A 25532-nucleotide genomic window follows, 5' to 3' on the forward strand; every position below is an offset into this window, starting at 1 on the left:
TCCATCCCCAAAAAGCCTAACTTCAGAGAGAGAGATGAGCATCATTTCTCGCAGGATGTCGAAAAGGCAATTTAGTTACCAAGGCTGTGTGCATTCCTGCCTGAATTGGTTCACAGAGCATCTGTTGTTGGTATCAGAAATGTTCTATAGTCACAGCTCTTTCCCAGAGAAATAGATGCGTGTTAGCAGGTCAGCTTGCTCCTCTGCTCTAGAATTAGAAGTGTGAGCACCAGGAGAGGAGTGTTAGCTCTGGCCTTCGTTCCTTTAAAAACGGAGGGTTCTGTTTATTACATCTGGAAGAATAGGAATTGAGAATGTACAGGGGGAGAAAACCAACTACTGTAGCAAGTGAATAACAACAGTTGTGTGGGGAACTGGCATTATGGCACAGTGGGTTAAGCCACTGCTTGCAACACTGCCATCCCATACTGGAGTGCTGATTCAAGTCCCAGCTTCTTTGCTGCCAACCCAGCTCCCTGTTAATGCCTGGGAAGACAGCAGAAGATGGCCCAAGTAGTTGTGTCCCTGCCACCTCCCCACTTCCCCTCTCTCCTGGATGGAGTTCCTGGCTCCTAGCCTGTAGGCCTTGCTCAGCCTTGGCTGTTACAGTCACTCTCTCCCTTTCTCTTTCTCCCCCCTCCACTTCTCTTTCTCTGTCTCTCCTTTTCCCTTTTGTTCTCCCTCTCCCTCTCTTTCTCTTTTGTTACTCTGCCTTTCAAATGAATAAATCAATCCTGGGGGTTAAAAAAAAAAGGATTTTATGTGTGTGTACAGCCAGACCTGTTTCACGTTAGAGAATGGAGTACCTCTCTTAAAATTAAGTGCTGAGTCTCCAAGTGGTCCCAGCCAGGTTTCTCTGATGAATGGGCAACTTCATCTGAGGGTGCTGCTTCTGCCTTTCGTGGTCACAGAGCCTCCTGGGCCCCTGTGGCTGGAGACAAGTCTGTCCATCTTGGGAGAGGTTGTGGACTTCTCTCTGGATTGATGTGGATCCCTGGGGCATCACAGATGGCCCACCTCTTTGGTTGTAGATCCTCCGGTTGGAGGACCCCAACACTCCACATGTTTGGTTGGGAGGTGCCTATCACAATGTGGCTGGTGGACATTGATCCTGGAACAGTGCACCTGCCCAGCCCCTCAGTCAAACTAAGTCACGTTGCTTTGCTCACCTTGTGTGGCCACACTGAGTTGTTCCTCTTCTTCTCTGTCACTTCTTATTAAAAAACATGAATGATAATAGGATTAGGTACATAAAACATGGCCAGCTTAACTAGTAAATGTAAAGAGACTGTCTGTATAATTATTACCTGCATCAAGAAGCAGAACATGACCTATGCCCCTGGAGCTTCCTGTGTTACCTTTCTCATAGGAAATTCCAGGTTTAATGAGAAGTGCTTGGGTCACATTCAGTGTCCAGTCCTGACTCTGTTATATCCTAGGATCCTGTGCATTATTTGAGTTGTTTTCTAATCATTTGAGGCTTTTTTCATGTTAAAGCATATTTTAAATACTTTATTAATTTGAAAGGCAGAGAGAGAGAAACAGATAGAGAGAGCTCTCCCATCCTCTGGTTCACTTCCCACATGCCCAGATTAGCCAAGGCTAAAGCCAGGAGCTGAGAACTCAATCCAGGTTTCTCATGTGCACGGCCAGGACCCAGCTACTTGAGCCATCGCCTATTGACTGCTGAAGTGCACGTGAGCAGGAACCTGGAGACAGGAGTGGAGCTGAGACTTGGACCCGGGCAATCTGATTTGGAAAGCAGGCATCCCGTGGGACGGGTTAACGTCTGTGCTAGCTGCCCACCCTGAGATTATTTTCTCAGCTACCAAGATCGCTATGCCAGTTTTCATAGAAATAAAATGGACCTATTTTTGTAAAGTATCTCCAAGTACCCTCATTGTGCAAGTAGTCAACCTTTAATTTTAATTTAAGGATACTGGAATACAGATAAAATAAGCTAGGCAAAGTATAAACTCAATTGCAAGCGCTATATCATTAGTTTTGTTTTGTTTTGTTTTTTTTTTTTTGGACAGGCAGAGTTAGAGAGAGAGAGAGAGAGAGAGAGACAGAGAGAAAGGTCTTCCTTCCTTTGGTTCACCCCCCAAATGGCCGCTACGGCCGGCATGCTGCACCGATCCAAAGCTAGGAGCCAGGTACTTCCTCCTGGTCTCCCATGTGGGTGCAGGGCCCAAGAACTTGGGCCATCCTCCACTGCCTTCCTGGGCCACAGAAGAGAGCTGGACTGGAAGAGGAGCAGCTGGGACAGAACTGGCGCCCCAACCATGACTAGAACCTGGAGTACCGGTGCTGCAGGCAGAGGATTAGCCTAGTGAGCCGCAGCACCAGCCAATATATTTATTTTCTATTTCCAAACCCACACATCTTTTTTCCTTTGTCTCTTCTGTGTTTTTTAAGAAATCAATTGAAATGGGATGGCTTTTTTTTTTTTTTCAAAGATTTATTTATTTATTTGAAAGGCAGAGATAGAGAGAGAGAGATATCTTCCATCTGCTGGTTCATTCCTCAAATAACCACAACAGCCAGGGCAGGGCAAGGCTGAAGCCAGGAGCCAGGAGCTTCTTTCAGGTATCCCATGTGGGTGCAGAGGCCCAAGGATTTGGGCTATCTTCTGCTGCTTTCCCAGGCACGTTAGCAGGAAGCTGGATCAAACATGGAGCAGCCAGGACTCGAACCGGCAGTCAAATGGGATGCTGACACTGCAGGCAGAGGCTTAACTTTCTCACCACAGTGCATTGTTTCACAGTGGGTTCAGCCACCACCTGCAACATCCTGTGTGAGTGGCAGTTTGAGACCCTGCTGTTCTGCTTCTGTTCCAGCTCCCTGCTAGTGCACCTAAAAGGAAGCAGAAGATGTGGTACCCCTACGGGAGATCCAATTGGAGTTCCAGGATCTAGACTTCATCCTGGCCCAGACTGGCTATTGGAGCCATTTGGGGAGTCAACTGGTAGATGGAAGAGTTCATTTCGCCCTCTCTCTCTCTCTCTCTCTCTCTCTCCCTTTCAAATAAATAAGTGAATCTTAAAAATTTTTTTTAATTCATTAAGGTAGTAATGATCTATTATGAATCTAAAATTAAGCATCAACTGTTGTTAAGATATATGAATTTCAGCCCTCTTTCCAAGATGGCTGTCATATGGTTGATGTTGCTTTTCCTGCATTCATTGTGATCTAGAGATGTGTTTTGGGTACGAGGGACAGAGGAACACCATCAGATGATAGTGACAGCCCTGGACAATGGACAGTCAGGCTCATTTCCTGCACATAAACCACCATGGAAAGATTCAGAGCAGAAGTCTGCTGGTCGGTCCCCCTTCCCATTTTCTAATCCAAGACTCTAGATTAGACTAAGGTTCCTGGTGCGCACCCTTGCCATCCTATTTTGATCTCAAATCTCCAGGACACAGGAGAGCTGCCCTTTGGTGCCTTCTCAGCTGTTCTCACCTTACTGAAAGTTCACAGGACAGCACTGACTGTGGGAATCTGAAGGCCCACGGCAGGTTTGGTCTCATTGAGTTCATTTGAGAAACTCGTGTTAGCTCCTCATTGGGCCTTATAGTTGTCCCTGAAATCTTCTCTTCGCTCATCCCTGATGGCTTAATTTTAGGTGCAGAATAGCTATACAGAGTAAAATCAGTGGCCTTTCTGAAGAGTACAGCCTGTCAAAGGAAAGAGAGGTAAGGGTTTGGAAAGAGGAAATGAACCAACAATTTAGCACTTGAGATTGAGTTTGTACTTTGGCCAGTTTGTTGCTTCTCAAAGAATACTTTTTGTAAACTTGATATGTACAAAGGGAAGGTGAGATACTGCTGGCTAAAGAAATATTATCTTAATATTGTTGTAAGTGGCATTAAATAATTATTAATATGTAGTTTTGAATAAATTGTTCATTTGAATTAAATAGGCGTGGGGCAAGTGTTTGGCACCACAGTTAAGTTGCCATTTGTGATACCCATGTCCTAATGGGAGTGTCTACATTTGAGTCCCATCTCTGCTTTTGATTCAGCTTCCTGCTAACACACACCTTGGGAAACAGCAGGTGATGACTTAAGTACTGGGTCTCTGCCACCCATGTGGGAGACCTGATGAAATTTTTGCCTCTTGGCTTTTGCCCGTCCCAGCCGTGGCTGTTGCAGGCATTTAGGAAGTGGACCAGCAGGTGGAAGATTTTTCTTTTCTTTCCTTTCTCCCATTCTCTGCCTTTGAAATGAATAAAGTTAAAAAACATTTTTTAAAGTAGGCATAGAATGGAAGGGATGTGGGGTGTTGTTCTGAAAAAATCACCAAACAAAGGTAGGAGATATAATTGTTTAATTTTCTAAACCAAAGCGACATTGACAGCTTGTTCTGTTGTCTTTAACCATTCCAGAAAATGAGAGCATTAGACCAGAATTCCAGGGCTGCTAGGACCTCTTTGACCTTAGCTTTCTCCTCTGGAAAGTAATTTATGATTTTTTTTCTAAACTCAAAAATTCTGATTGGCCTTTCAGTTTGAGGGTGATGTGTGTGAAGTTCATTGGACACAAAGTTATAACTGATTGCCAAGGGGAAGCCCTGACGAAATGGGTCGAAACTGAGTTTGTACACCATGCAAGTGTTCTCAGTGCATAGTGCAAGTGAGACACTGGGCTGGGTCTGCAGTGCAGTTAGAGATCACCAACGCAAGTGCTGTCCTCCAGGTACTTAAAGGCAGCCGAAGAGATAAAGTGTGTGGATGAATAACTCATGGATAAGCTCCATGATGATGACGGTGGTGGCATTACTAACCCTCACCCGCCCCTGGGTATTCTTTAAAGTACGACTTTGATCTTGCCTCGCCCAAGTTAAGTGTTCCTTTCCAGCTCCTAAGCTCTTGTGCATCTGAGAACCTTCTTCCTGAGCAGACCCATTTGTCTCCTGTCTCATCTGCCAAATCTCCCCTTTTCTCCCTTGCCTCTCTGCCCTCCGCCCATGTTCTCTGCCTTGTGCCTTCACATGTAAGGGCTAAGCTCTTCCGTTGGAAAGCCAGCCTGTTAACTTGTCCTTGCCTCCACACTGCATGTCCCAGGCTATGCCTCTTCCCCTCTGGATCAAAACTTCTCTCATTTGGCCAACTCCTGTTTGCCTTGGGAGTCATCCTGTGGGTACACTTGCCCCCACACAGCTCTGCTGTCCCCCCCAGGGCAGCCCCCTTCTTTTCCCCACACAGTGCTCCAGAACCTTCCTTAAACTGTCCTGGAGGTCCTGTGCAGGTGTATTTACACAGGGGTCTCTCCACCTGGCAGCGGGACCCTGGGGGGCAGGACCTGGTCTTTAGTCTTGGGTATCCCCTGCACAACCTGCTGTGGCGGACAGAAAGCGTTGTTGCATTTGTAGAGGGCCTGGAGGTGTCTGGAAAAGTTGTTTGGTGTGTAGGGGAAAGATTGGAGTCAAAGCTACAAAAGGACTTGAGGAAGTGACAAGATTGGGAGTAGAAGAGCAAGGGGCAATGAGTAGAAAAGGTTGAGCTGGAAGGCTTCGTTTTAGGGCTCTGGACAGAGGAGTCAGTAAAACAGCATTGGGGGAAGAAAAAGTCAGCCCGGGTGAGGCAGTCATCGTGGTGCTCCACATGCAGACAGAGTAGAGGGAGAGGACGTTACACTTTTTTTAAATTAAAATGTATTTATTTGATAGACATGGGTAGACAGTGCCCCCATTCACTGGTTCACTCCAGATCCCTAGGACAACCAGAGTGAGGCTGAGACTGGCACCCAGAGCCAGGAACTCAGTCTGGGTCTCCCAGTGAACCGATCATTGGGTGGCCATTGGTGACCTTCAAAAGAGCAGTTGACCTCAGGGGCAAAATGGAGGGTCAAAGGTTGTGACCTTGATTTCCTAGGGAAATGGGGAAGGCCTGTTTTGAGAGAGAGCACAAGCACACTGAGGTAGTTCAGCAGAGAGGTGTGATAGAAATGCAACCTCCACGAGGCTGCTAATTCGTTGGTGTTTGAAAGGGGTGGCTTCATTTGGCGTGCTCTCTACTCACTGCTGGTACATTCAGTTAGTTGACTTTTCAAAGACAAATGATAATGTAATTAAAGACTTTTTTTTGTATATGTTTAGTATCTCATTAGACTCTTTTGGAATTTTGTCCTTAGGGAGTGTTGCCCAACCTAGTGGAATAAGGGATTCTATTCCCTGTTGAGCAAAGAAAGGAGAAAAGCCAAAAGTATGGGATTAGTACAGTGGAAATTACCTACCAAACGAGCTATTTAATGTTTCCTGTTGCGTTTGATGGTTCGTGAAATTTTCTGTAATGCTAACTGCTCTGGACTTTCCTCAGAGCAAAGGAAAAATGAACAGTCTTTGCTTTCTCGGAAAGGTAAAAAGAAAAAAAAGTTTTTTGATGGTAACCAGCACACAAAAGATAGAATAGCAAAGACAGTCCTTTAAATGATCCAGGTCTTAACAAAGCACTGTGCATTGTTTAAACAAAGAGCTTTTTGTTTTGTTTTTCTGTCTGTAGCCAGTCTGCTATTTCAGCAATTCTGTTTTAAATCCTGATAAAGTGAGTAACTTGAGTGGCCTCTCTGTTTCACTCAGCATCGGCATAAAAATGCTACATTGAAGGTGCTGTGCCTGAGGTTTATTAACATTCACTGCGCAGTGAGTCTCTGGGGTTGGCTTAGAATCTGTGAGGGCTATTTGATAGGGAGTCACCTTGGTGATGCTCCTGCACAGCCAGCGATAGGGCTTTGTAGTGCTGCAGTGAAAGGGGATGCCTCCCACCTGGTCGCTCTGCACCCGCCTCGGCCGTGGGTGTCTCCACGCTTCCGCCTTCATTTGAGTCCGATGTAGTTCTCCAAGTCTTATAAAATTAATTTGAGCCTGGGAAGAGAAGGAATGTGAAATGCTGGTTTTCTACTATGGCAAATGACATTTTTAATAGTAATTCTTTCCACGGTGTGCAATGAAAAACAAAACTAACAGTTTATCCAGTGGCTTAAGTTTTAATATTTAATCCTTAAAATGTTTTGTTTTCACTTTGATAGGTATTAGCCATAGAGGAAGAATAGGAATCAAAATGCCCTTTAAAAAGCCCTACATAAAATGAGATTGCCTGTGGTGTTTAATGTCAGTGAGGGGACCCTGGTCCCAGGACATAGGGGAGACAAATCCATAGGTGTGCAAATCCATCTCCGGTTGGATGGCTGAGCTGATGATCACCGTTAGTATTGATTCTGTTCCATCTTTGGTTCTCTGTCTTCCCCATCTTGGGCCCTCTATTTCTATAGACTGAAATGAGAAGTCATTTGAAAATGTACTGAACACATTTTTTTAGGCATAGGAGTGCTTCCCATGTTGGACATTATTTCCTTTTTAATTCTATCTATTATTATTACCAGGTACTTGATCCTATTTATATGATCCCTTTAATGCTTTCCTATCTATATATTCACTTTAACACTTAATATGATCACTTTAACAATTAAGATGGCTTTTTTACCACCAGGTTTAGTGGGATTTGGAATCCCATGACAAGTTTTTAAACTGTACCCTTAGAAGTAAGTCTGTAGGAATGTATGCAGAAGAGATGTTTCAAAAAGTCTCCAGAAAATGTACATTATGTTTTAATTACATTTTCCATGAACTTTTTAAAAATAGGCTGATAATGTACAATTATTTATTTATTAAAGATTTGTTTATTTGGGACCGGCGCCATGGCTCACTTGGTTAATCCTCTGCCTGCAGTGCCGGCATCCCATATGGGCGCCAGGTTCTAGTCTCAGTTGCTCCTCTTCCAGTCCAGCTCTCTGCTGTGGCCCAGGAGGGCAGTGGAAGATGGTCCAAGTGCTTGGGCCCCTGCACCCACATGGGAGACCAGGAGGAAGCATCTGGTTCCTGGCTTCAGATTGGCACAGTGCCTGCCGTGGTGGCCATTTGGGGAGTGAACCAACGGAAGGAAGGCCTTTGTCTCTCTCTCTCTCACTGTCTATAACTTTACCTGTCAAATAAATAAATAAATAAAATTTGTTTATTTGAAAGAGATCTTCCATCTTCTGGGTCACTCCCTAGATGGCTGCCAGCTGCCAGCACTGGAGCATTGGAGCTTTTTCTTGGTCTCCCACGTGGGTGGCAGGGGCCTAAACACTTGGATCATCTTCCGTTGCTTTTCCCAGGCCATTAGTGGGAGCTATATCAAAAGTGGAGCAGTCAGACTGTGAACCAGCTTCCATATGGGATGTTGCATTGTAGGGAGCAGCTGTACCTGCGATGCCACAGCACTAGCCTCTCCCTGAACTTTTCCAGCTGCCATCATACACCAAGCAGAGCACCACGCCAGCAACGCTATCCATCATATAATCATGGTGCCCTTTCAGGTGCACTGTGGAGCCCACACAGGAGATCCTTCATTCATTTGATGAACTCACTGAGCACCTGCTGGATACATAGGAGTCAGATCACGAAGGACTTAGAAACCATTAGGAGGACTTTGGCTTTTATTTGCAGGGCAAGAAAAATCATCAGAAAGATGTGAACTCAGGTGTGACTTAATCTGACTCATCTTTTTAAATGGATCAATCTGGCTCTGTGTTAAGAGTTCACCCTGAGGTGAACAGGGGTGTGGAAGCTGCAGAACAGTTCAAGGTTGTCACAACAATCAGGTGAGAGGTGGTGGGGACAGACCTGAACCAGGAAGCTTCCTTTGCAGTTGAAGGTGAAGTGCAGTGTTTAGATCAAAGAGAAAACCTGCAAACATTTTAAGGAAATCTTGATATGTAAGCTTTCAACATGAAAGCTGAAGTATTTCCTCAAACAAAATAATACTCTGTAGGGACTAAAAGTAAGTCCCAGACATGGCAGTCTCGCTCCCTTCCCTAGTGAGCTGCCCCGTATCAGTGAAATTCTTCGTTCTGTATTTCCTACTGAGTTACTCTCTTGGTGAATAGGAATCATCGGTGTCATCGTAAGTGGAACAGAATAAACCTCACTTCCCTTTGGGCCTTCTGTCATTTTTCCTGTGGAATTTTTCCTTAAAGATTTATCTATTTGAAAGGCAGAACAACAGAGAGAGAGAGGGAGAGAGAGGGAGAGAGAGAGAAGAGAGATTGAGCTTTCATCCACTGGTTTACTCCCCCAAATGTCTGCCACAACCAGGTCTAGGCCAGGCCAATGTCAAGAGCCTGGAGCTCCACTTGGGTCTCCCACTTGGTGGTAGGGACCCAAGCACCCAAGCGGGCCATCCTCCACTGCGTTCATAGGCACATTAGCAGGGAACTGGACTGGAAGTGGAGCAACCAGGACTTGGACTGACACTCAAGTGGGATGCCAGCACTGCAGGTGGTGGCTTAACCCATTGTGCCACAAAGCCAGCCCCCTACACAAGCTTTAAAAATTCTGTTACCCTCTTCAGGGGCTCCACCTGGCACTTCTGTGTAGAGAAGACTTCTTTCACCTGCACCCCAAGTGGACAGCATGCTGCCACTTTGGCTGTTGTTTCTCTTCCTCTTGTAGGTGTCGACCTTACTCTGAGATGGTTTCCTCAGAGGTGGCTCTCAGGTCAACAGCAGCAGCATGGTCAGGGAACATGCTAGAAATTCAAGGGAGTGGCCCCGCAGTGCTTTAACAAGTCTTGGGGGCATTCCTGCACCTTTATTTGGAGAGCCACTGCTCTCTATAAATATAGAGTCATTTAAACCTTGACAGCTCATGACAAGAGCCTCGGGTGATCACTAACATCATAAATAAGAGTGCCAATTGTTAAATCAACTACAGGAGTCACTGTGCACTAGCTCCCCATGTAGGACCTCTGTCCTTAAAGGGTTGTACTAAGAGAATTAACAGTAAAACTTGTCTTCAAACAGTATTTTATACTTTGTGTCTCTGTGTGGGTGCAAACTGTTGAAATCTTTACTTAGTATACAGTTGATCTTCTGTGTATAAAGATAATTAAAAATGAATCTTAATGAAGACTTGGATGGGAGAGGGAGTAGGAGGTGGAGACGGTTTGGGAGTGGGAAGGCGGGTATGGGGGGAAGAACTGCTATAATCCAAAGGCTGTATGTATGAAATTTATATTTATTAAATAAAAGCTTTCCAAAAACTAAAAACAAACTGCTTTATCAGGCAGCTGGCAGCTTAAGTACCCTGACGGCTGGAACACAACCCTTTAGCTCTGCTGCATTGTTGCAAACTGGGATTCACTCAAACAACTGCTCAGTCTCAGACCTAGCTCAGTTTCCAGAGTGGTTGTTGCAGAAGGTGACTTGAGATTCTGAGCTTGGATGCCTCTGGGTATTCCGTCTGTGTGTTCCCCATGTTAGCACTGTTTTGACTGTCTGGAAGGATACGCAGACCTGTAGAAGGAAATGGCTGGTCAATGCACCTGTTGGGAGACTCATCAAGCCTATTGGTTAGAGAGAAAATGTGACTGGCACCAGCCTGGCTTTCGTTTTTCCAACTTTGTGCTGGAGTCAGTCCGTATAGCTCTCGTCCCCCTTCTTAAGGCAAAGTGAGGCTCCTTCCCTCGGTGAGCTTTCCTGCTTCCTTGACCCCTGGGCAGTTGTCGCCTGCTTTCTGATTGGCCCTCTCTTCCTTCCTTTGCTTGCAGTGAAACAAATCTTCCTCTAGCACCTGGAACGTTTTGTCTTTATATGCACCATTAAGAGGGGAGATACATATACTCTCAGAACTTCTAGAAAGGCTTGGGCTTAATGATTAAAGACATACATACATTTTCTCTTTATCCTTTTCTGTTGCTAAGTGATGATTGGTGAAGAAGTGGTCTTATAGTCTCACATTTGCATTTATTGAGAGATAAATTTAAGTTTCTTACTAGGTAAGTAATAATATGCTTTTATGCCATTGTAAGTATTCCTGAATAATTATATAATAACTCTTAATAAAGGGAGGGAGAGGGAAAAGAATGAATCACTAGCCCAATCATAAACCAAAGGGGCATATTTATTTGAAATCTATCATTTAAAATTATTATCAGATTATCTGGGAAAATATCCATCAAAAGTATCTATATTAAATCCACAGTCTTTAAGGTGATCTCAATCTTTCAACCCCTTGGATATGCTACAAATAAGTGAGTTGTTTAGAAAAGGTTTTGAACATCTCTAGTCTCTTAATTATGTCCTAGTCTGTTGATTCTTGAGGCCAGTTTAGATGAATTGAAGATGAACAGCTTTGAAGAATTTATGGAGAGTCCAAGTGTATTTTTGGAAAGTTCATTGTGCATGAGTGGCAGACAGATTCTGGACTACAGAATCAGTTTAGATTTTTTCCTTGGTATTGCCAAACCCAAATGATTAATGAAAGGGAGGTGGAGCCCTTTTATTTTTAAATGCATTTACATTTGATTTTCATTAAGGAAATAAGTTCTCTAAGGTTTACAAAGCATAATATTTAAGTGTAGTCAGTTTTTCCTATCAGCTTACTTGAAGGCGTAAACTACATTCTTTGGCTGCATAAAACCCAATACAGCTGTTAGACTGAAACTGATTTTCTTCTACACATAGATGTTTGTAGTCTTAAGTATTCTCAGTCCTCTGGGACTGAGGCGAAGATATATACTAGAACTGTCCTTTTACCCTGTTGTTAATAATCTGATGGATAAATAGCTGGGATAGAAGTTTGGAGACCCAAAGCTGCCAGACACGTCGCACCTGGGTTTCATAATCCATAAGACAGATATAAGAGCTGCTTTCTCTCAATTCCTGCAGAATTATTTTAAACACAAATCAAATAGTGATGGCAAAGGGCTTTCCATTTCAGAAAGTGGCAGCGTGATCTGAAAAAAACCTGTTTTTAGACTTGGGTTCCTCTCAGAAAGAGCGCATTGCTACCATTATTTTCATAGTGGACTTTGGAACTGGAGCCCTCCCAATGTTCAGTGACCTTGCGTTACAATAGGAGGATTATGAAGGATTTAATACTGTTAGAAATAAACCACATTCAGATTTTAAAATATGGCATGTCTAGATTACTCAGCTCTTGTGAAATAGCCAAATCGTGCTTTTGCCCTAAAATTTCAAAACTTTCCTAGGAATTCACCTTCATGGGCCAATACTAGCCATAAGACCTAAAAAATGACAAAATAGCCTACTTAATGGGTCCTGCTGGCTTTAATGTAGCAATGTTTGCTTCAAATACATTTTTCATCATTCTTTTCTTTCTCACATAATCCAATCAGTTAGCAAATCCAATCAATAATTGTTTTTGTTTTTGTTTTTTTCCCCAGCGTCCACCCATTTTCCCATAATGTATCCTTGGAGAATAGAAAAACAAATCCAATTGTATTACTGTTATGCATTCAGCTTCTCTCTCATCTCCTTCTCCTTTCCAGCCTGCCTCTTATTTAAACAAGTCACATATTTAAACAACACCTATTTAAGAACTTCCCCTATTGTATTTCATAAATGTTTTAATAAACATTTGGATTATTTTCACTACATAGTGTGCTTTCTCTCATGGAATTATGCATATGAAAAAATCATGCAGCGGGTGCTGTGGTGTAACTGGTAAAACTCTCTCCTGGGATGCTGGCGATCCATGTGGGCGCTGGTTTGAGTCCTGGTTGCTCCAGTTCCAATCCAGCTCTCTGCTATGGCTTGGGAAAGCAGTAGAAGATGACCCAAGTCCTTGGGCCTGTGCACCTCTGTGGGAGACCCAGAAGAAGCTCCTGGCTCCTGGCTTCAGACGGGCACAGCTCTGGCCATTGCGGCCAATTGGGGAGTGAATGATCAGATGGAAGACCTCTCTCTCTCTCTGCCTCTCCCCTCTCTGTGTAACTCTGACTTTCAAATAAATAAATAAATCTAAAAAAAATAAAGAAAAGATAGCTTATGGTGAATTACACAAATGAATGGTAATGGTAAAAATAGGCATATCCTTTTTATTTTCTTCACTAAGTGACTTGCTGTTTCCTCCTATGGATTAACAAACACAGCAGCTTGTTTGGAATTTATATATTTGCATAATTTTGAGCTGAGTCTGGCATCCTGGGCAGGAGGGTAAGCAGGAATGAGGTGATGAAGGCAGTGAGATCCTCCCACTGCTCTGTTCAAAGAAGCTACTTCCAAAACTACTCCTTGGAAAAGGCAGAGTCCCTACAGTTAGCTGCAAGGCCCTGCTATTGTCCTACCTAACCTTGTCATCTCCAAGTGGCTTTTTTTTTTTTTTTTTGTCTTGACTCAGCAAACTGAACAAACAAAAAGCGTCCAGCTTTTTGTCAAGGTGATGGAACCTTCCTTCTTCACTCAAACGCCATCACCCTGGCAGGCCTGAGTTGCTGCTACAGCACCACTCCCCAATCCCTCCCCTGCTTGGTTTTTCTCTTACCACTTAGGATCTTTCTTTCTTTAAACAAATAACTCTTTAGAATTTTTATTTACTTATTCTCATTTTACTTGAAAGGCAGAAAGATAGAAATCTTACATCTGCCGGTTCACTCCCCAGATGCTCACAACAGCTGGGATTAGGCTAGGCTGAAGCCAGGAACCTGGAAGTCAGTCTGGGGCTCTCACGAGTGGCAGGGCCTTCAGTGTTTGAGCTGTCATCTGTGGTCTCCTGTGGTGCACGCTGTGCCAAATGCCCACAGTCTATCAGGACCTTTAAAGATGATGTGTGCTTACTTTCTGTTTATTTGTTACGTATTCCCCGTTAGAACCAGTATTTAATGTATGTTGCTGTAAGCACACAGGAATCTTTGATCTGTTCACTGTGGACACTCATGCTCATGACAGTACCTGGCAGGTAGTATGTGCATGGTAACTATTTGTTGACTGGATAAATGTGTGTGGATTTGGGTGGGTGGGGGGAGGCAGGCATGGTGGTGGAAAGAGAAGTCGTAATACATGAGTTACAGAGAAGAAGGTGTTATCTTAGGGGCTGATGAACTCTTATAAGACTTCCGGTAGCTATTATTTGTCTCTTTGGCAAGGGTGTTATTAAACCTTCTTAGTCCTTCTCCTTCCTGCTCTTAAAAGCAACAACTGAACCTTTTGATACTGTGTAAAGCACAAAGAAAACGTGAAGACCTATGGCTTCTTCAAAGAGCTTTCAGCCTGGAAGGAGATAGTAGATGTATCTAAAAGAAAACAGAAGGCACTGTGGTGACTTGGTGATAAAAGCACAATGTCATGGGAAAGCAGTCCTTTTTTTTTTTTTTTAAAGATTTATTTATTTAATTGAAAGGCAGAGTTACAGAGAGAGAGGGAGAGACAATGAGAGAGAGTGTCCATCTGCTAGTTCACTCCCTAAATGACCACAATGGCCAGAGCTTGGCCACATCCAAGCCAGGAGCTTCATCTGGGTTTCCCTCATGAGTACAGGGGCCCAAGCACTTGGGTCATCCTCCACTGCTTTTCCCAGGGCATTAGCAGGGAGTTGGATCAGAAATGGAGCAGCCAGGACTTGAACTGGTGTCCATGTAGGGTGCTGGCATTGCTGGCAGCAGCTTAGCCCACTGTACCATGGTGCCAGCCCTGAAGTCAGTCTTTAAAACTACAGTGGCATCCTTATGATACTGAGGGATTCTGGATAGCATGGTTGGTGTCACTGGAGATGACTTTGTGGAAGAGAGGATTTGAGGTCAGTCTCAAAGCAGTAACATTTTTTGTTTTTAAAGATTTATTAATTTATTTGAAAGGCAGAGATACAGGAAAAGAGGGAGAGAGAGAGAGAGAAAGAGATCTTCCTTCCACTGGTTCAATCTCCAAAAGCCAGGGCTGGGCCAGGCTGAAGCCAGAAGTCAGGAATGTCTTCTGGGTCTCCCACATGGGTGCAGGGCCCCAAGCACTTGGGCCATCTTCTGCTGCTTTTACCAGCCACATTAGCTGGAAGTTGGATTGGAAGAGGAGCAGCTGAGACTTGAACGAGCGCCCATATAGGATGCTGACGTTGCAGGAGGCACCTTAACCTGCTATGCCACAAGGCTGACCCAGCTGTGGCATTTTGAGGAAGCAGTCTTGAAGGAACACATTGAGTTGAGTTGACTTCAAACATGATAGTTGCCACTGCAGGGTAGTGGAGAGTGGACTATTGTCATCATCAGAGTCCTGGGAAAGCAGTGATGGCAATATACATTAAATACTGGTATGTTCAACTAAGATACATCTGAGGATTTATAGAATAGTTTCCAGAGGAAGGGATCGAAAAGGTTTTCTTTTCCATTTTGGAGCAATACAATGTCTGCTAATATGAGAGGTCTTTATAAAGTTCATGGCAAGTGTGTAATAATGAAAACACTACATAAATCACAAAATGTATATACCAAAATAAATTTATCTTGTAATTCCACTTTTCCATAAATTGTTTTTTAAGATTTCTCTTTTTTTGAAAGGCAGAATTACAGAGGAAGAGACAGAGCACTTCCATCCACTGGGTTCACTCCCCAGATGGCTGCAAATGTTGGGCTCTCTTTTAAACTGAGAGGAATTAGAAATGCCCGGGACTTTGAGAGTAAAAAGAATCCAAGTAGGAGTGTCCCAGATATTTAGCAAAACACATACTCTTAGCCTCACAATGTTTTCATAACAGTGTAGCAAAAGACTTGGTAAAATCATGAAAGAATTGTGTGCAGGGGGCCAGTACCATGGCGCACTGGGTTAATCCTCTGCCTGTGTTGCTGGCATCCCATATGGGCACCAGTTCTAGTCTTGGTTGCTCCTCTTCCAGTCCAGCTCTCTGCTATGGCCTAGGATAGCAGTAGAAGATGGCACAAGTGCTTGGGCCCCTGCACCCACATGGGAGACCAGGAAGAAGCACCTGGCTCCTGGCTTCGGATTGGTGCAGCTCCAGCCATTGTGGCCATTTGGAGGGTGAATGGGTAGAAGGAAGACCTTTCTCTCTGTCTGTCTCTCTCACTGTCTGTAACTCTACCTGTAAAATAGATAAATAAAAATCTTTTAAAAAATAAAAAAAAAGAATTGTGTGCAGAAGAGCAAGTCTTGTCATAGACTTAGCTGCTAGGTTTTTTTTTTTTTTTTTTTTTTTTTTTTTTTTTTTTTTGACAGGCAGAGTGGACAGTGAGAGAGAGACAGAGAGAAAGGTCTTCCTTTGTCGTTGGTTCACCCTCCAATGGCCGCTGCGGCCGGCGCGCTGTGGCCGGCGCACCACGCTGATCCAATGGCAGGAGCCAGGTACTTCTCCTGGTCTCCCATGGGGTGCAGGGCCCAAGGACTTGGGCCATCCTCCACTGCCTTCCCGGGCCACAGCAGAGAGCTGGCCTGGAAGAGGGGCAACTGGGACAGAATCCGGCGCCCCGACCGGGACTAGAACCTGGTGTGCCAGTGCCGCTAGGCGAGCTGCTAGGTTTTGAAAGCAAAAGTATTCAAGGTAGTTGTAATTAAGTTAGGAGTCATGTGACAAATTCTCACTGCAATGAGTGATTTTTAAGCACCTGTTACACAAAGTTCTGATGTCCCAGGCTCTAACATGGTGCCTAGCACAGAACTGCGTACTTGAAAATATTTGTTGAATGACTGTCTCTACAACTTCCCAGGGAGAGTGATGTTCCGATTTTCCAGGAGTGGAGACCTGAATTTCTAGGGGGTTGCTCTTCCTTAGGTCTCACAGGTGTAAGTAGTGCCAGGTCTGCCTCATTCCAGACAGCTCTCCACTACTCCTTATGGAGAGTCCCACCCAGTGCTCATCCTCCTGTTCCTCAAACAAGGAAGGGTAGCTTTTTGCTGGAGATGCAAATTTCTTGTCAAAAGGCTCCCAGCCTCATTCAAGAAGGATCGAAAATAAGCAATAAATAAAGAAGTGTTGACAGGAAAGGTAACAAGAATCTGGAAAATGTTAGATTCAGTGTCATCCTGTTTGACGGTCCTAGAATTATCCTCGACTATTCTAATTTTCTTCCCTGCGCATGAGTTAGGATTGCATTTCCTTGTCCGCTCTGTAGCTGTGGCTTGTTTTGTCCAGTGCAATCTGACATTGGGTCAGATGTAAGCCCTGTAACTTCTGGGCAGAGGTTCCAGGAGCCACTGTGAGATGCAGCCTCTTCTCGTTACACTGTCATCTCACCAATGTTAAGTCAAGGTGGAACTTTGATCTGCCTGGACCCAGTGACTCAGTGACTCTGCCCTGAGCACTGCGAACTCTGGCTGGACAAGAAGGCCGTACGTGAAAGAATCTTCTGGTTGTGTTAAGACCCTGAGATTTTGGAACTGGTGTCGCTGCCGCCCATCTAGTTCATTGTGATTAACCGAGTGAATGGAGGAATAATAACAGGACAATGACAATTCGACAAGGATCTCCAGTGGAGAAAATTGAAAATAGCTCTTGAAAGCTTCTTTAGTAGACTGTCTTGCATGTCTAAAATATTAAAAACGGAATATCAAAAGAATAGCTTGATTCATACAGATGTGGAGATCCAAGCAACATTAAATTCCCGAGACGGTCAGGTGCCCTCACTCTATATTGTAAATTTTTTTCTTCTGTATTTAAAACTGTAGTCTACCAAGAAATGTTTGTTCATTGTCCTTGTGCTCAAGAAAACGGTTTGACATGAAAGGAAGGAGGACGAAATTTCTGGCTGAGATACCAGAGGACACAATGGACAGTGACACCTTTATCCAAGCAGTGCCTGAAAACAATAACACAGTTTTCCTTAAATTTCTGTTGCAAGAAGAGTGTGTATTCAGGATAGAGCTTCTGTTACATTTCGTGTCTGGTTTCTAGCCTGTACATGCTGACATTACCCGGCTCTAAATTATGCTCTGCGCTGCTCGCATTGCAGTGGAAGATGCCCCAAGTGCTTGGGCCCCTGCACCTGTGTGGGAAACCTGGAGGAGGCTTCTGGCTCCCGGCTTCAGATTGGCCCAGCTCTGGCCATTGTGGCCATTTAGGGAGTGAACAATGGATGGGAGACCTTTCTCTCTGTCTCTCCCTCTTTGTAGTTCTGCCTCTCAAATAAATTAAAAAAAAAAAAAGTTGCTCTTACAATGGATGTGATGTTGGAAGAATATGTTTATTCTCCATGACTCGCTCTGACTTACATCTCTCGCTCTATGGAGGATCAGGTCTGTTGTTAATGAACAAGCCACAGTTTTAGAAACAGCTCTCTTGCAGCTTAGATTTCTCCAGAGTTGGAGTAAGTGACAATAGGACTTGATGAGTTTACTAGATTTGGGAAATTTAATGAGTAAAATAAGTTGATTGTTGCCATGAACCTATACTGCCTAGTTTAGTCTTAGTCTCAGCATCATATTTTACTTGTTATACTACCACTTGAAGATTTCTGTGACTTAAGCTTCATGGTAGAAAAAAAGGCATTGTCTTTTAAACTAGGCTCAAAAAGCTGGCATACACAGAACATATAGCACTAATAATTGCCAGCCTTTCAGGCTTCTAATGTATGGATAGCAATTTTGCAATATTTTGGTGTTTTATTATTTAACATGTGTCATGTTTTTTTTTAATATTATTTCTAAGAATTTAGAATTAATAGGCTTTAGAAATGGAATGGTCCAGAACTTTCTTCTTATTTCCTGGTATAGGAAGTCTCTCTTGCAAAAACAGTCTTACCTATGACACCTTTCTCTTGGCTGGCTGTGCATTTCAGGGGAGTGGAGTGCCAAACAGTCTTACCTGGTGTCTAATAACATAAAACAAACTTTTTAAAGGCTTGCTGGTATAGTATGAAATTTTATAATTTCAAATGATGAGGTTCATTAGCAAAGCAAGACAGATACTTTTGAATAAGGAGGACTTTATTTCAAAGGGACTTGGCCTCCACTTTGCATTTTTTTAATTTGTCAAGCATTTGAAAACCCTGGATTATATAAGTAGCCACAAGAAGTAACAGTTTATATTGGTTTATTTTACAAGACTCACCCTTGATTCTTGGGAGACTTCAGTTTTATAGATAGCTTTATTTCCAGAACCACAGGGAAGTTAATTTTGCAGCACAAATCGGCAAAGTAATTCCCTTTATTGCATTAAAATTTGGTATGTAAATTGTTGCTCCTGAGTGTTGCTTTTTATCCTAGCTCTAAGGTATTATTTAAAGAAAATCAAGTCCTGTGTTTATAGAATCCCAGAAGACAGCAGAGAATTCCATTGAAAACTACTCATCATGCTTTATGTGACATTCTCTCTAGCAGTGGGAGTGTAGGTTTTGATTGAACTATTTATTTATTTAGGAGAAATTGTCAAATGTGAAAGCATTCCTCATTATAAAGGATTACATTAGTGTGAATAAAACCTCATTAAACATGTGTATTCTGAAAGTTTCAGAAATTTTTCATTTATTTTTAAAATTTTTAAGTTATTTTTATTCATTTGAAATTATTTTTATTTATTTGAGAGAAAAAGAGAGATCTTCCACCTGCTGGTTCACTCCCCAAATGGCCACAACAGCCCAGGCTGTGCTGGGCCGAACAAAGTCAGGAGGCAGGAGCCTCTTCCAGATCTCCCATGTGGGTGCAGGGGCTCAAGCACTGTGGGCCAATGTCCGCTGCTTACCCCAGGTACATCAGTGGGAGATGGTTGGGAAATGGAGCAACCAGGACTCAAACCGGCGCCCCTATGGGATGCAGCACTGCAGGTGGTGGCTTAAACCACTACGCCACAACACTAGACCCCAGAAATGTTTCTACAAATTCCAATTTAATCAACATTAGTTTTAACTGCCAGCCCCAGCAACTAATTATGTAACCCATAAGTACCTGAAGTACTTATAAGTAGTGCTGTTTAGCTATCTTATGGTTACAAGTGAATTTTTTTTTTAATTATTTATTTGAAAGGCAGACAGAGAGAAAGAGAGAGATGGAGAAAGAGATCTTCCATCCACTGGTTCACTTCCCAAATGTCTTCAGTGACCAGGGCTGGGGTAGGCCCAAGTCAGAAGCCTGGAACTCTGTGTTGGGTGGCAGGGGCCCAAGCACGTGGGCCACCTTCTGCTGCCTTCTCAGGCACATTAGCAGGGAGCTGGATCAGAAGTGCAGCAGTTGGGACATGAACTGATGGTCCTATGGGATGCTGACACTGCAGGTGCTGCTTAACCCACTGCATCGCAGTGGTCAGACCCAAACCTGGCATTCTAATAAAGCCCCATGACTGCTTTCGTGGGACTTTGTGAAATCTGACTTATGTTTCTAAACTGGAAACTTTCTCCACTCCCACTGTGAGAGAGCAAAGGAGAATGAGGATTTTTTTTTTTTTAAATTCCCTGGCTTATTTAAAATTAGTCTCCTATTTTCATCTCCCAGCCCTGACCTCCGGCCCTCCCGGTAGGCAGCAGCTCCAAGGCTGCCTTCGTGGAGTTCTGAGAGCCTTCATATGTGTGCTTCTCTGAGCTGTGCCTCCAGGAAACTTTCTCTAAACCAAACACGCTCTGTGCTCCTTTAGAAAGCTGGGTATTTCAAGAACCCCCATGATGATGCCTTTTTATGAGACAAATGCTCCCTTAATCTGCCAGTCTGAGAACCCGGGAGAGCTCCCGGTGCTTTAGAAAATCATTAGCCTGTTTCTTCCTGTGCTGGTCCCTGCTGATGAATTGTCTGTGCGGTGCCCTCATCACCTTCCACTCAGGCTGGTACCCAGCTCTGTGTTCAATTCCACACAGCAGGCACAGGCTGTTTGGCAACACAGTTAAAGGGAGAACTTACAATAGGATGAGCCTGTTATCCTCCATGGCTTCCTGGGGCACTTGCATATGGTGACGCCAGGAAACAAGCCCAGGGCAAGAGCTGCTTATATTATTATTAATAATATTATTTTAATGTAGAATAACATAATTGTTTTGTGTCAAAAATTATAGTGTAGAAATTCAGGCCCTGAGTTAAGTTGTGAATCCACTGCATACTTGCACTACACTGCAAAGCAAATAAATTAATTACTCTGAACTTCAATTTCCTGTAAGTAGGGTCAATGATAAAATCTACCACCTAGGGTTGCAGTGAGCTGGGGGGAGAACCCATTTAAAGTGTGTTCACATGGCTACAGTGTGAATTCGTTGCTTTAATCATGCTTGGTGGTTTTTATCATTATTTTCAACATGGCTATTTTGAAATGTTACTATGCCTAGGTTAAGGTAACTAGAGAGGAGCCAGCACACTGTGGTTTTTAATGCCCTTCCTCGCCTGTGCCCTTGCAGAATGTGATAAACTGAGGCGCGATGGTTACCGAAGTTCTCAGTACTACTCTCAGGGACCCACCTTTGCAGCCAACTCCAGCCCGGGAGGCGAGGATGACCAGGATGACGATGCTGAAACAGATCACAAGGTACGGCCTTCGAGTCCCCCGCGCGGTCCCGCTGAAATCAGAGTGCGGGCTGTATTTCAGCCAACAGCACTGGCCCGTGTTCCTTGTCCTGACTTTGACACGTGTACCATTATGATGTAAGATGTCAGGATAACGGGGAACTGAGGAAAGGGTACACAAGGCATCTCAGTACTGTGTTTGCAACTTTTCTGTAAATATAAAATTGTCCTAACAAAAAGGGTTAGAATACAAGGAATTCATTAAAGGAATCTAAATTCCATCTATGAGTATTTGTGCATTTCGAATATTGTCTTTGAATTAGGAAAAATAAAGATCTCATTTCTGTTGCTTTTTTAAAAAGATTTTATGTATGTATGTATGTATATATGTACGTATGCATGTACTTAAAAGGTGGGGAGATACAGAGAGAGCTTTCATCCGCTGGTTTACTCCCCATATGGTCGTGATGGTCAGGGTTGGTCCAGGTCAGGTCAAAGCCAGGAGCCTGAAACTTCATCTGGGTAGCCTGTGTGGGCAGCAGGGGTCTAAGCACTGGGACAGTCTTCTGTTGCCTTCCCAGGTGCCTTAGCAGGGAACTGGATTGGAAGTGGAGCAGCTGAGTCTTGAACCATTGCTCATACAGGGATGCTGGCATTTCAGGCAGCTTAACCCTCTGCACCACAAAGCCAGCTCTGCTTCTTTTTTTGTGAGACCAAGAGCCCCAGGAAGAGCCCTGAGTTTAAGAGCAAAAGCTCAAGTGGTCAGTGTTTGGAATGTGCATCAGACATATGCAGGGCGTGTTCTCTGCCACTGCCCTGTGATGCTGCTGGCTTCCTGTTTCTCATCCTGTCTCCCATGATGGGCTCCAGCTACTGAAGGGAGGTGTAGCTTCTTCATACCAAATGCATATGAAAGAATAAAAATATGTGGAGAAATTGTTTATATAGCTTTATTTTCCTTTTATTAAGTAATATGGATCAACACTGGACTTACTGAAACAAAAGACGTTTTGATGAAGAGGGTTTGGTTTCAAAACCCTTTTTAATTAATCTTAAAAAAACTTTTAGTGGAAATTAGCTCAATGTATAAATGCCTTTTTGATTGAGGAACATTGTTCAAAATTTATCAGTTTGTCAAGTAGAACCAAATTGGATAACAATTTTCAAAAAATAAGAAATTGTTGCCTTATATTTTTCATTTTCAAGTGAATATTGAATCCAGATTATTATTAATTTCAGATTCTCACTTGAATACTCTTTTTAACTAATACAAATCATAATTGTATACATTTACGGGGTGCATTGTGGTGTTTTGATATGTGTATATAATGAGAATGATTCAATCAAGCTAATTAACCCATCCCTCGCCTCACTTACCTATCATTTTATAAGGTAAGACATATGAAATTTAACTCCCTGCATATCTTGAAACGTGGTGCTATCATTATTCTTGACCACATTCTCCCTGCTGTGCAACAAATCTCAAAGCTTGCTGCTTCCTCTCTTGGTGGAAGTTTGTTCCTTATGATCAGCAGCTCCCCGGTCCTCCCATCTCACCTCGAGTTTTATTACAGGGCATCTTTCTCATTTCTTTAATGGTTCGTTCACATATTACATTAGTCCTTTAGGACTCTAGAATTATACAAAGAGGATTTCTTACTGTAAGGTGGAGTCAGCCTTTTCAAAATTGATGTAAAAGGTTGATTTCTCTCTGGTTGACATAAAGTGAAACCAGAAGGTGAACTGTGGTGAGATTTTGGTTTATCCAGAGAGCCCTCAGCCTTAACACAGAAGCTCAGAGAAGGAAGCGGAGTTTATGGCAGGACCTTGTGAAACAGACACAGTTTCTGGGGGTAGCACAATGCCCCAATGGGAGAGTGTCTGTGAGAGGAGTCCCCTGGTGGCAATTTGGCATTGTTGTGACAACATCCTGAGGCCTTCAGAAAAGTGGGACCAAGCTTCTAAATTCTCACAAAGCCGGTTCCTCTCCATGACACCCAACCCTCGGGGAAGTGTGGCCCCTGGGGACCAGTTCCCACTCCTGTGTGCCAGTGCCATGGGTCCCTACCTCAAGGCAGCCCTCCCCTAGAGTGGGAACTCGCAAGGCTCTCGCCATGTTGAATGAGGCAGCGGCTCCTGGGCATCCGTGGAGGAATGTCTGTAAGATAGTGTGACTTGGTAGTGGCACTGGGGCCCAGTGAGGACTGTGAAACCTTGGGCAGAGCTCCTGGGGGCCACGTCGTGGTCATGGAGGGGTGGGTGCATGGAGGAGCCTTCCTGCCGTGTGCCGGAGGACACCTGTGCCCTGGACTCTCTCCCCAGCCACTTTTCCAACTCCCAGGCTCCAACAGCGTCTGAGCTCCTTGCCTTCCTGAATTTGGGCTCTCCGGAAAGCACATACTGCTTTCAAGTCTTCACCTCCTTGGCTGCTGTACATTTTTGTTACTTTTGTGAATTTAGAAATTCAGATTCCTACTTGCTCTTGGTTAGAAGTGTTTTGAAATCCTTGGACTTTCTTGATAGTGAAACTGAAAGGGAAGTTTTTTTTTCCTTTACTTAAATATATAGAGCCAAGTTGAAGTCTAATAAAAAATTTAAAATCATTAGATCTGTCTTCTCAAGGCAGTTCCTATGAAGTTATTTGTTTCAGAATAAAGTAAATATCAAATTAGTGTGTTATCAAATATATAAAATAAGCTAATGAGACATTTGTGCTAATCAAATTTCAGTAGCAAAGTATACCAGCATCTTCCCTCCCTCCCTCTAGCCCTTCGCTTCTTTGCTCCCGCCCTTGTTTGTTGGGCTACATTAATGTTGCATTAACTTCTACAATTTCTGGAGCCCATGGAACACTGAAAAAACCTGCTCACATCCCACATTCAGTTTGAGAATCTTAGTGCACGTTCTCCATCTTTTTGCTTATCCATAAGTATTAGATTTTTTTTTTTTTTTTTTTTGACAGGCAGAGTGGATAGTGAGAGAGAGAGAGACAGAGAAAGGTCTTCCTTTTGCCGTTGGTTCACCCTCCAATGGCCGCCATGGCTGGCATGCTGCGGCCAGCGCACCACGCTGATCCGAAGGCAGGAGCCAGGTGCTTCTCCTGGTCTCCCATGGGGTGCAGGGCCCAAGCACTTGGGCCATCCTCCACTGCACTCCCTGGCCACAGCAGAGAGCTGGCCTGGAAGAGGGGCAACCGGGACAGAATCCGGCATCCCGACCGGGACTAGAACGTGGTGTGCCGGCGCCGCTAGGTGGAGGATTAGCCTATTGAGCCGCGGCGCCGGCCTAAGTATTAGATTAATTACAGTGCTCTTTACTAGAGAATATACTTAGCTTACACTTAACTTGTTAACTAAAGTGGACAAGGCTTAGTGCTGCTTCCAGTGACAAGGCTTCTGAAACTGGCCTGGAAATAAAAGCTCAAGCCTGTGTTCCCACCACTTCCTACAAGTCCCTTTCCTCAACCACATGCAGATGGCTTCAGGTCACATCAGGGCTTTCGTTCCTGTAGCTCCCACCTCGTTCTTGGTACAGCATTGGCTGCTTGGTTGGTTCCTGCAGCCAACAGTAGTTTATTCAGTAATTACTACGTAAATATTTTCCCTAAATCATAAACCTTTATTAAGCTATGGGACCTTGGCCACCTGTCTCCAGGCCTCAGTGATGCCCTGAGGGAGGCCTCCTTGCTCTGCTGACATCCGTGGTAGTTGAGTGGGACCCAGACGTGTTCTTCATTCCTCCTCTGGGGGTTCCTAAAAGAACCCCTTTAGACATAGAATTGCCTTTCATTTGGAAATGATGGATTTATTAATTTAGAAAATCCAGGTTACCGAGAAAGGGGGAGAGAGAGAGAGAGAGAGATCTATCGTTTGGTTCACTCCCCAGATGGCTGCAATGCCAGCTCTTGGCCAGGCCAAAGCCAGGAGCCAGGAACTTCATCCAGGTCTCCCACATGGGTGCAGGGCCCAAACACTTGGGCCATCTTCTGCTGCTTTTCTCAGGCCTTTAGCAGGGAGCTGGATGGGAAGTGGGGCAGCTTGGGCACAAACCAAGGCCCACAGCACCAGCCCCAAGTATACAAGCAATTTTGCTGTGTTTGAAAGAGACCTATGCTTTGGAGTAAAACAGGTGAGAGGGAGAACAGTCGCAGTTTTAAACAGCAGGGTTGCCTTTACTAAGCAAAGAGGTGATTAGGATTAAGAGTGAGCCATGTGGAAATCATGTGAAGAACATTTCAAGAAGCATAAGTGACCAATGCAATAAATGTTTCTTAAGGGTATTATGTTACAGGGGTCGACACGGTGGCACAGTGGGTTAAGCTGGTTCAAGTCC

At 43.9% G+C, this 25532-nt stretch overlaps 1 protein-coding gene across 9 annotated transcripts in view; it reads left to right on the top strand.

Moving 5' to 3' along the window:
• The window catches only part of NHSL1 (NHS like 1), a 290700-nt gene that overhangs the window by 222424 nt on the left and 42744 nt on the right, over positions 1–25532 (top strand). For all 9 annotated transcript variants that reach the window (XM_089332620.1, XM_089332619.1, XM_089332618.1 and 6 more), the window contains exon 3: positions 21095–21222. In XM_089332620.1, the coding sequence (XP_089188746.1) occupies positions 21095–21222 (128 nt within the window). The remainder of the gene's footprint in view (positions 1–21094; positions 21223–25532) is intronic.

Source organism: Oryctolagus cuniculus, chromosome 5 (genome assembly GCF_051225735.1).
Source record: "Oryctolagus cuniculus isolate XC-2025 breed Fujian yellow rabbit chromosome 5, ASM5122573v1, whole genome shotgun sequence".
In the NCBI taxonomy this organism is placed as follows: domain Eukaryota; kingdom Metazoa; phylum Chordata; class Mammalia; order Lagomorpha; family Leporidae; genus Oryctolagus; species Oryctolagus cuniculus.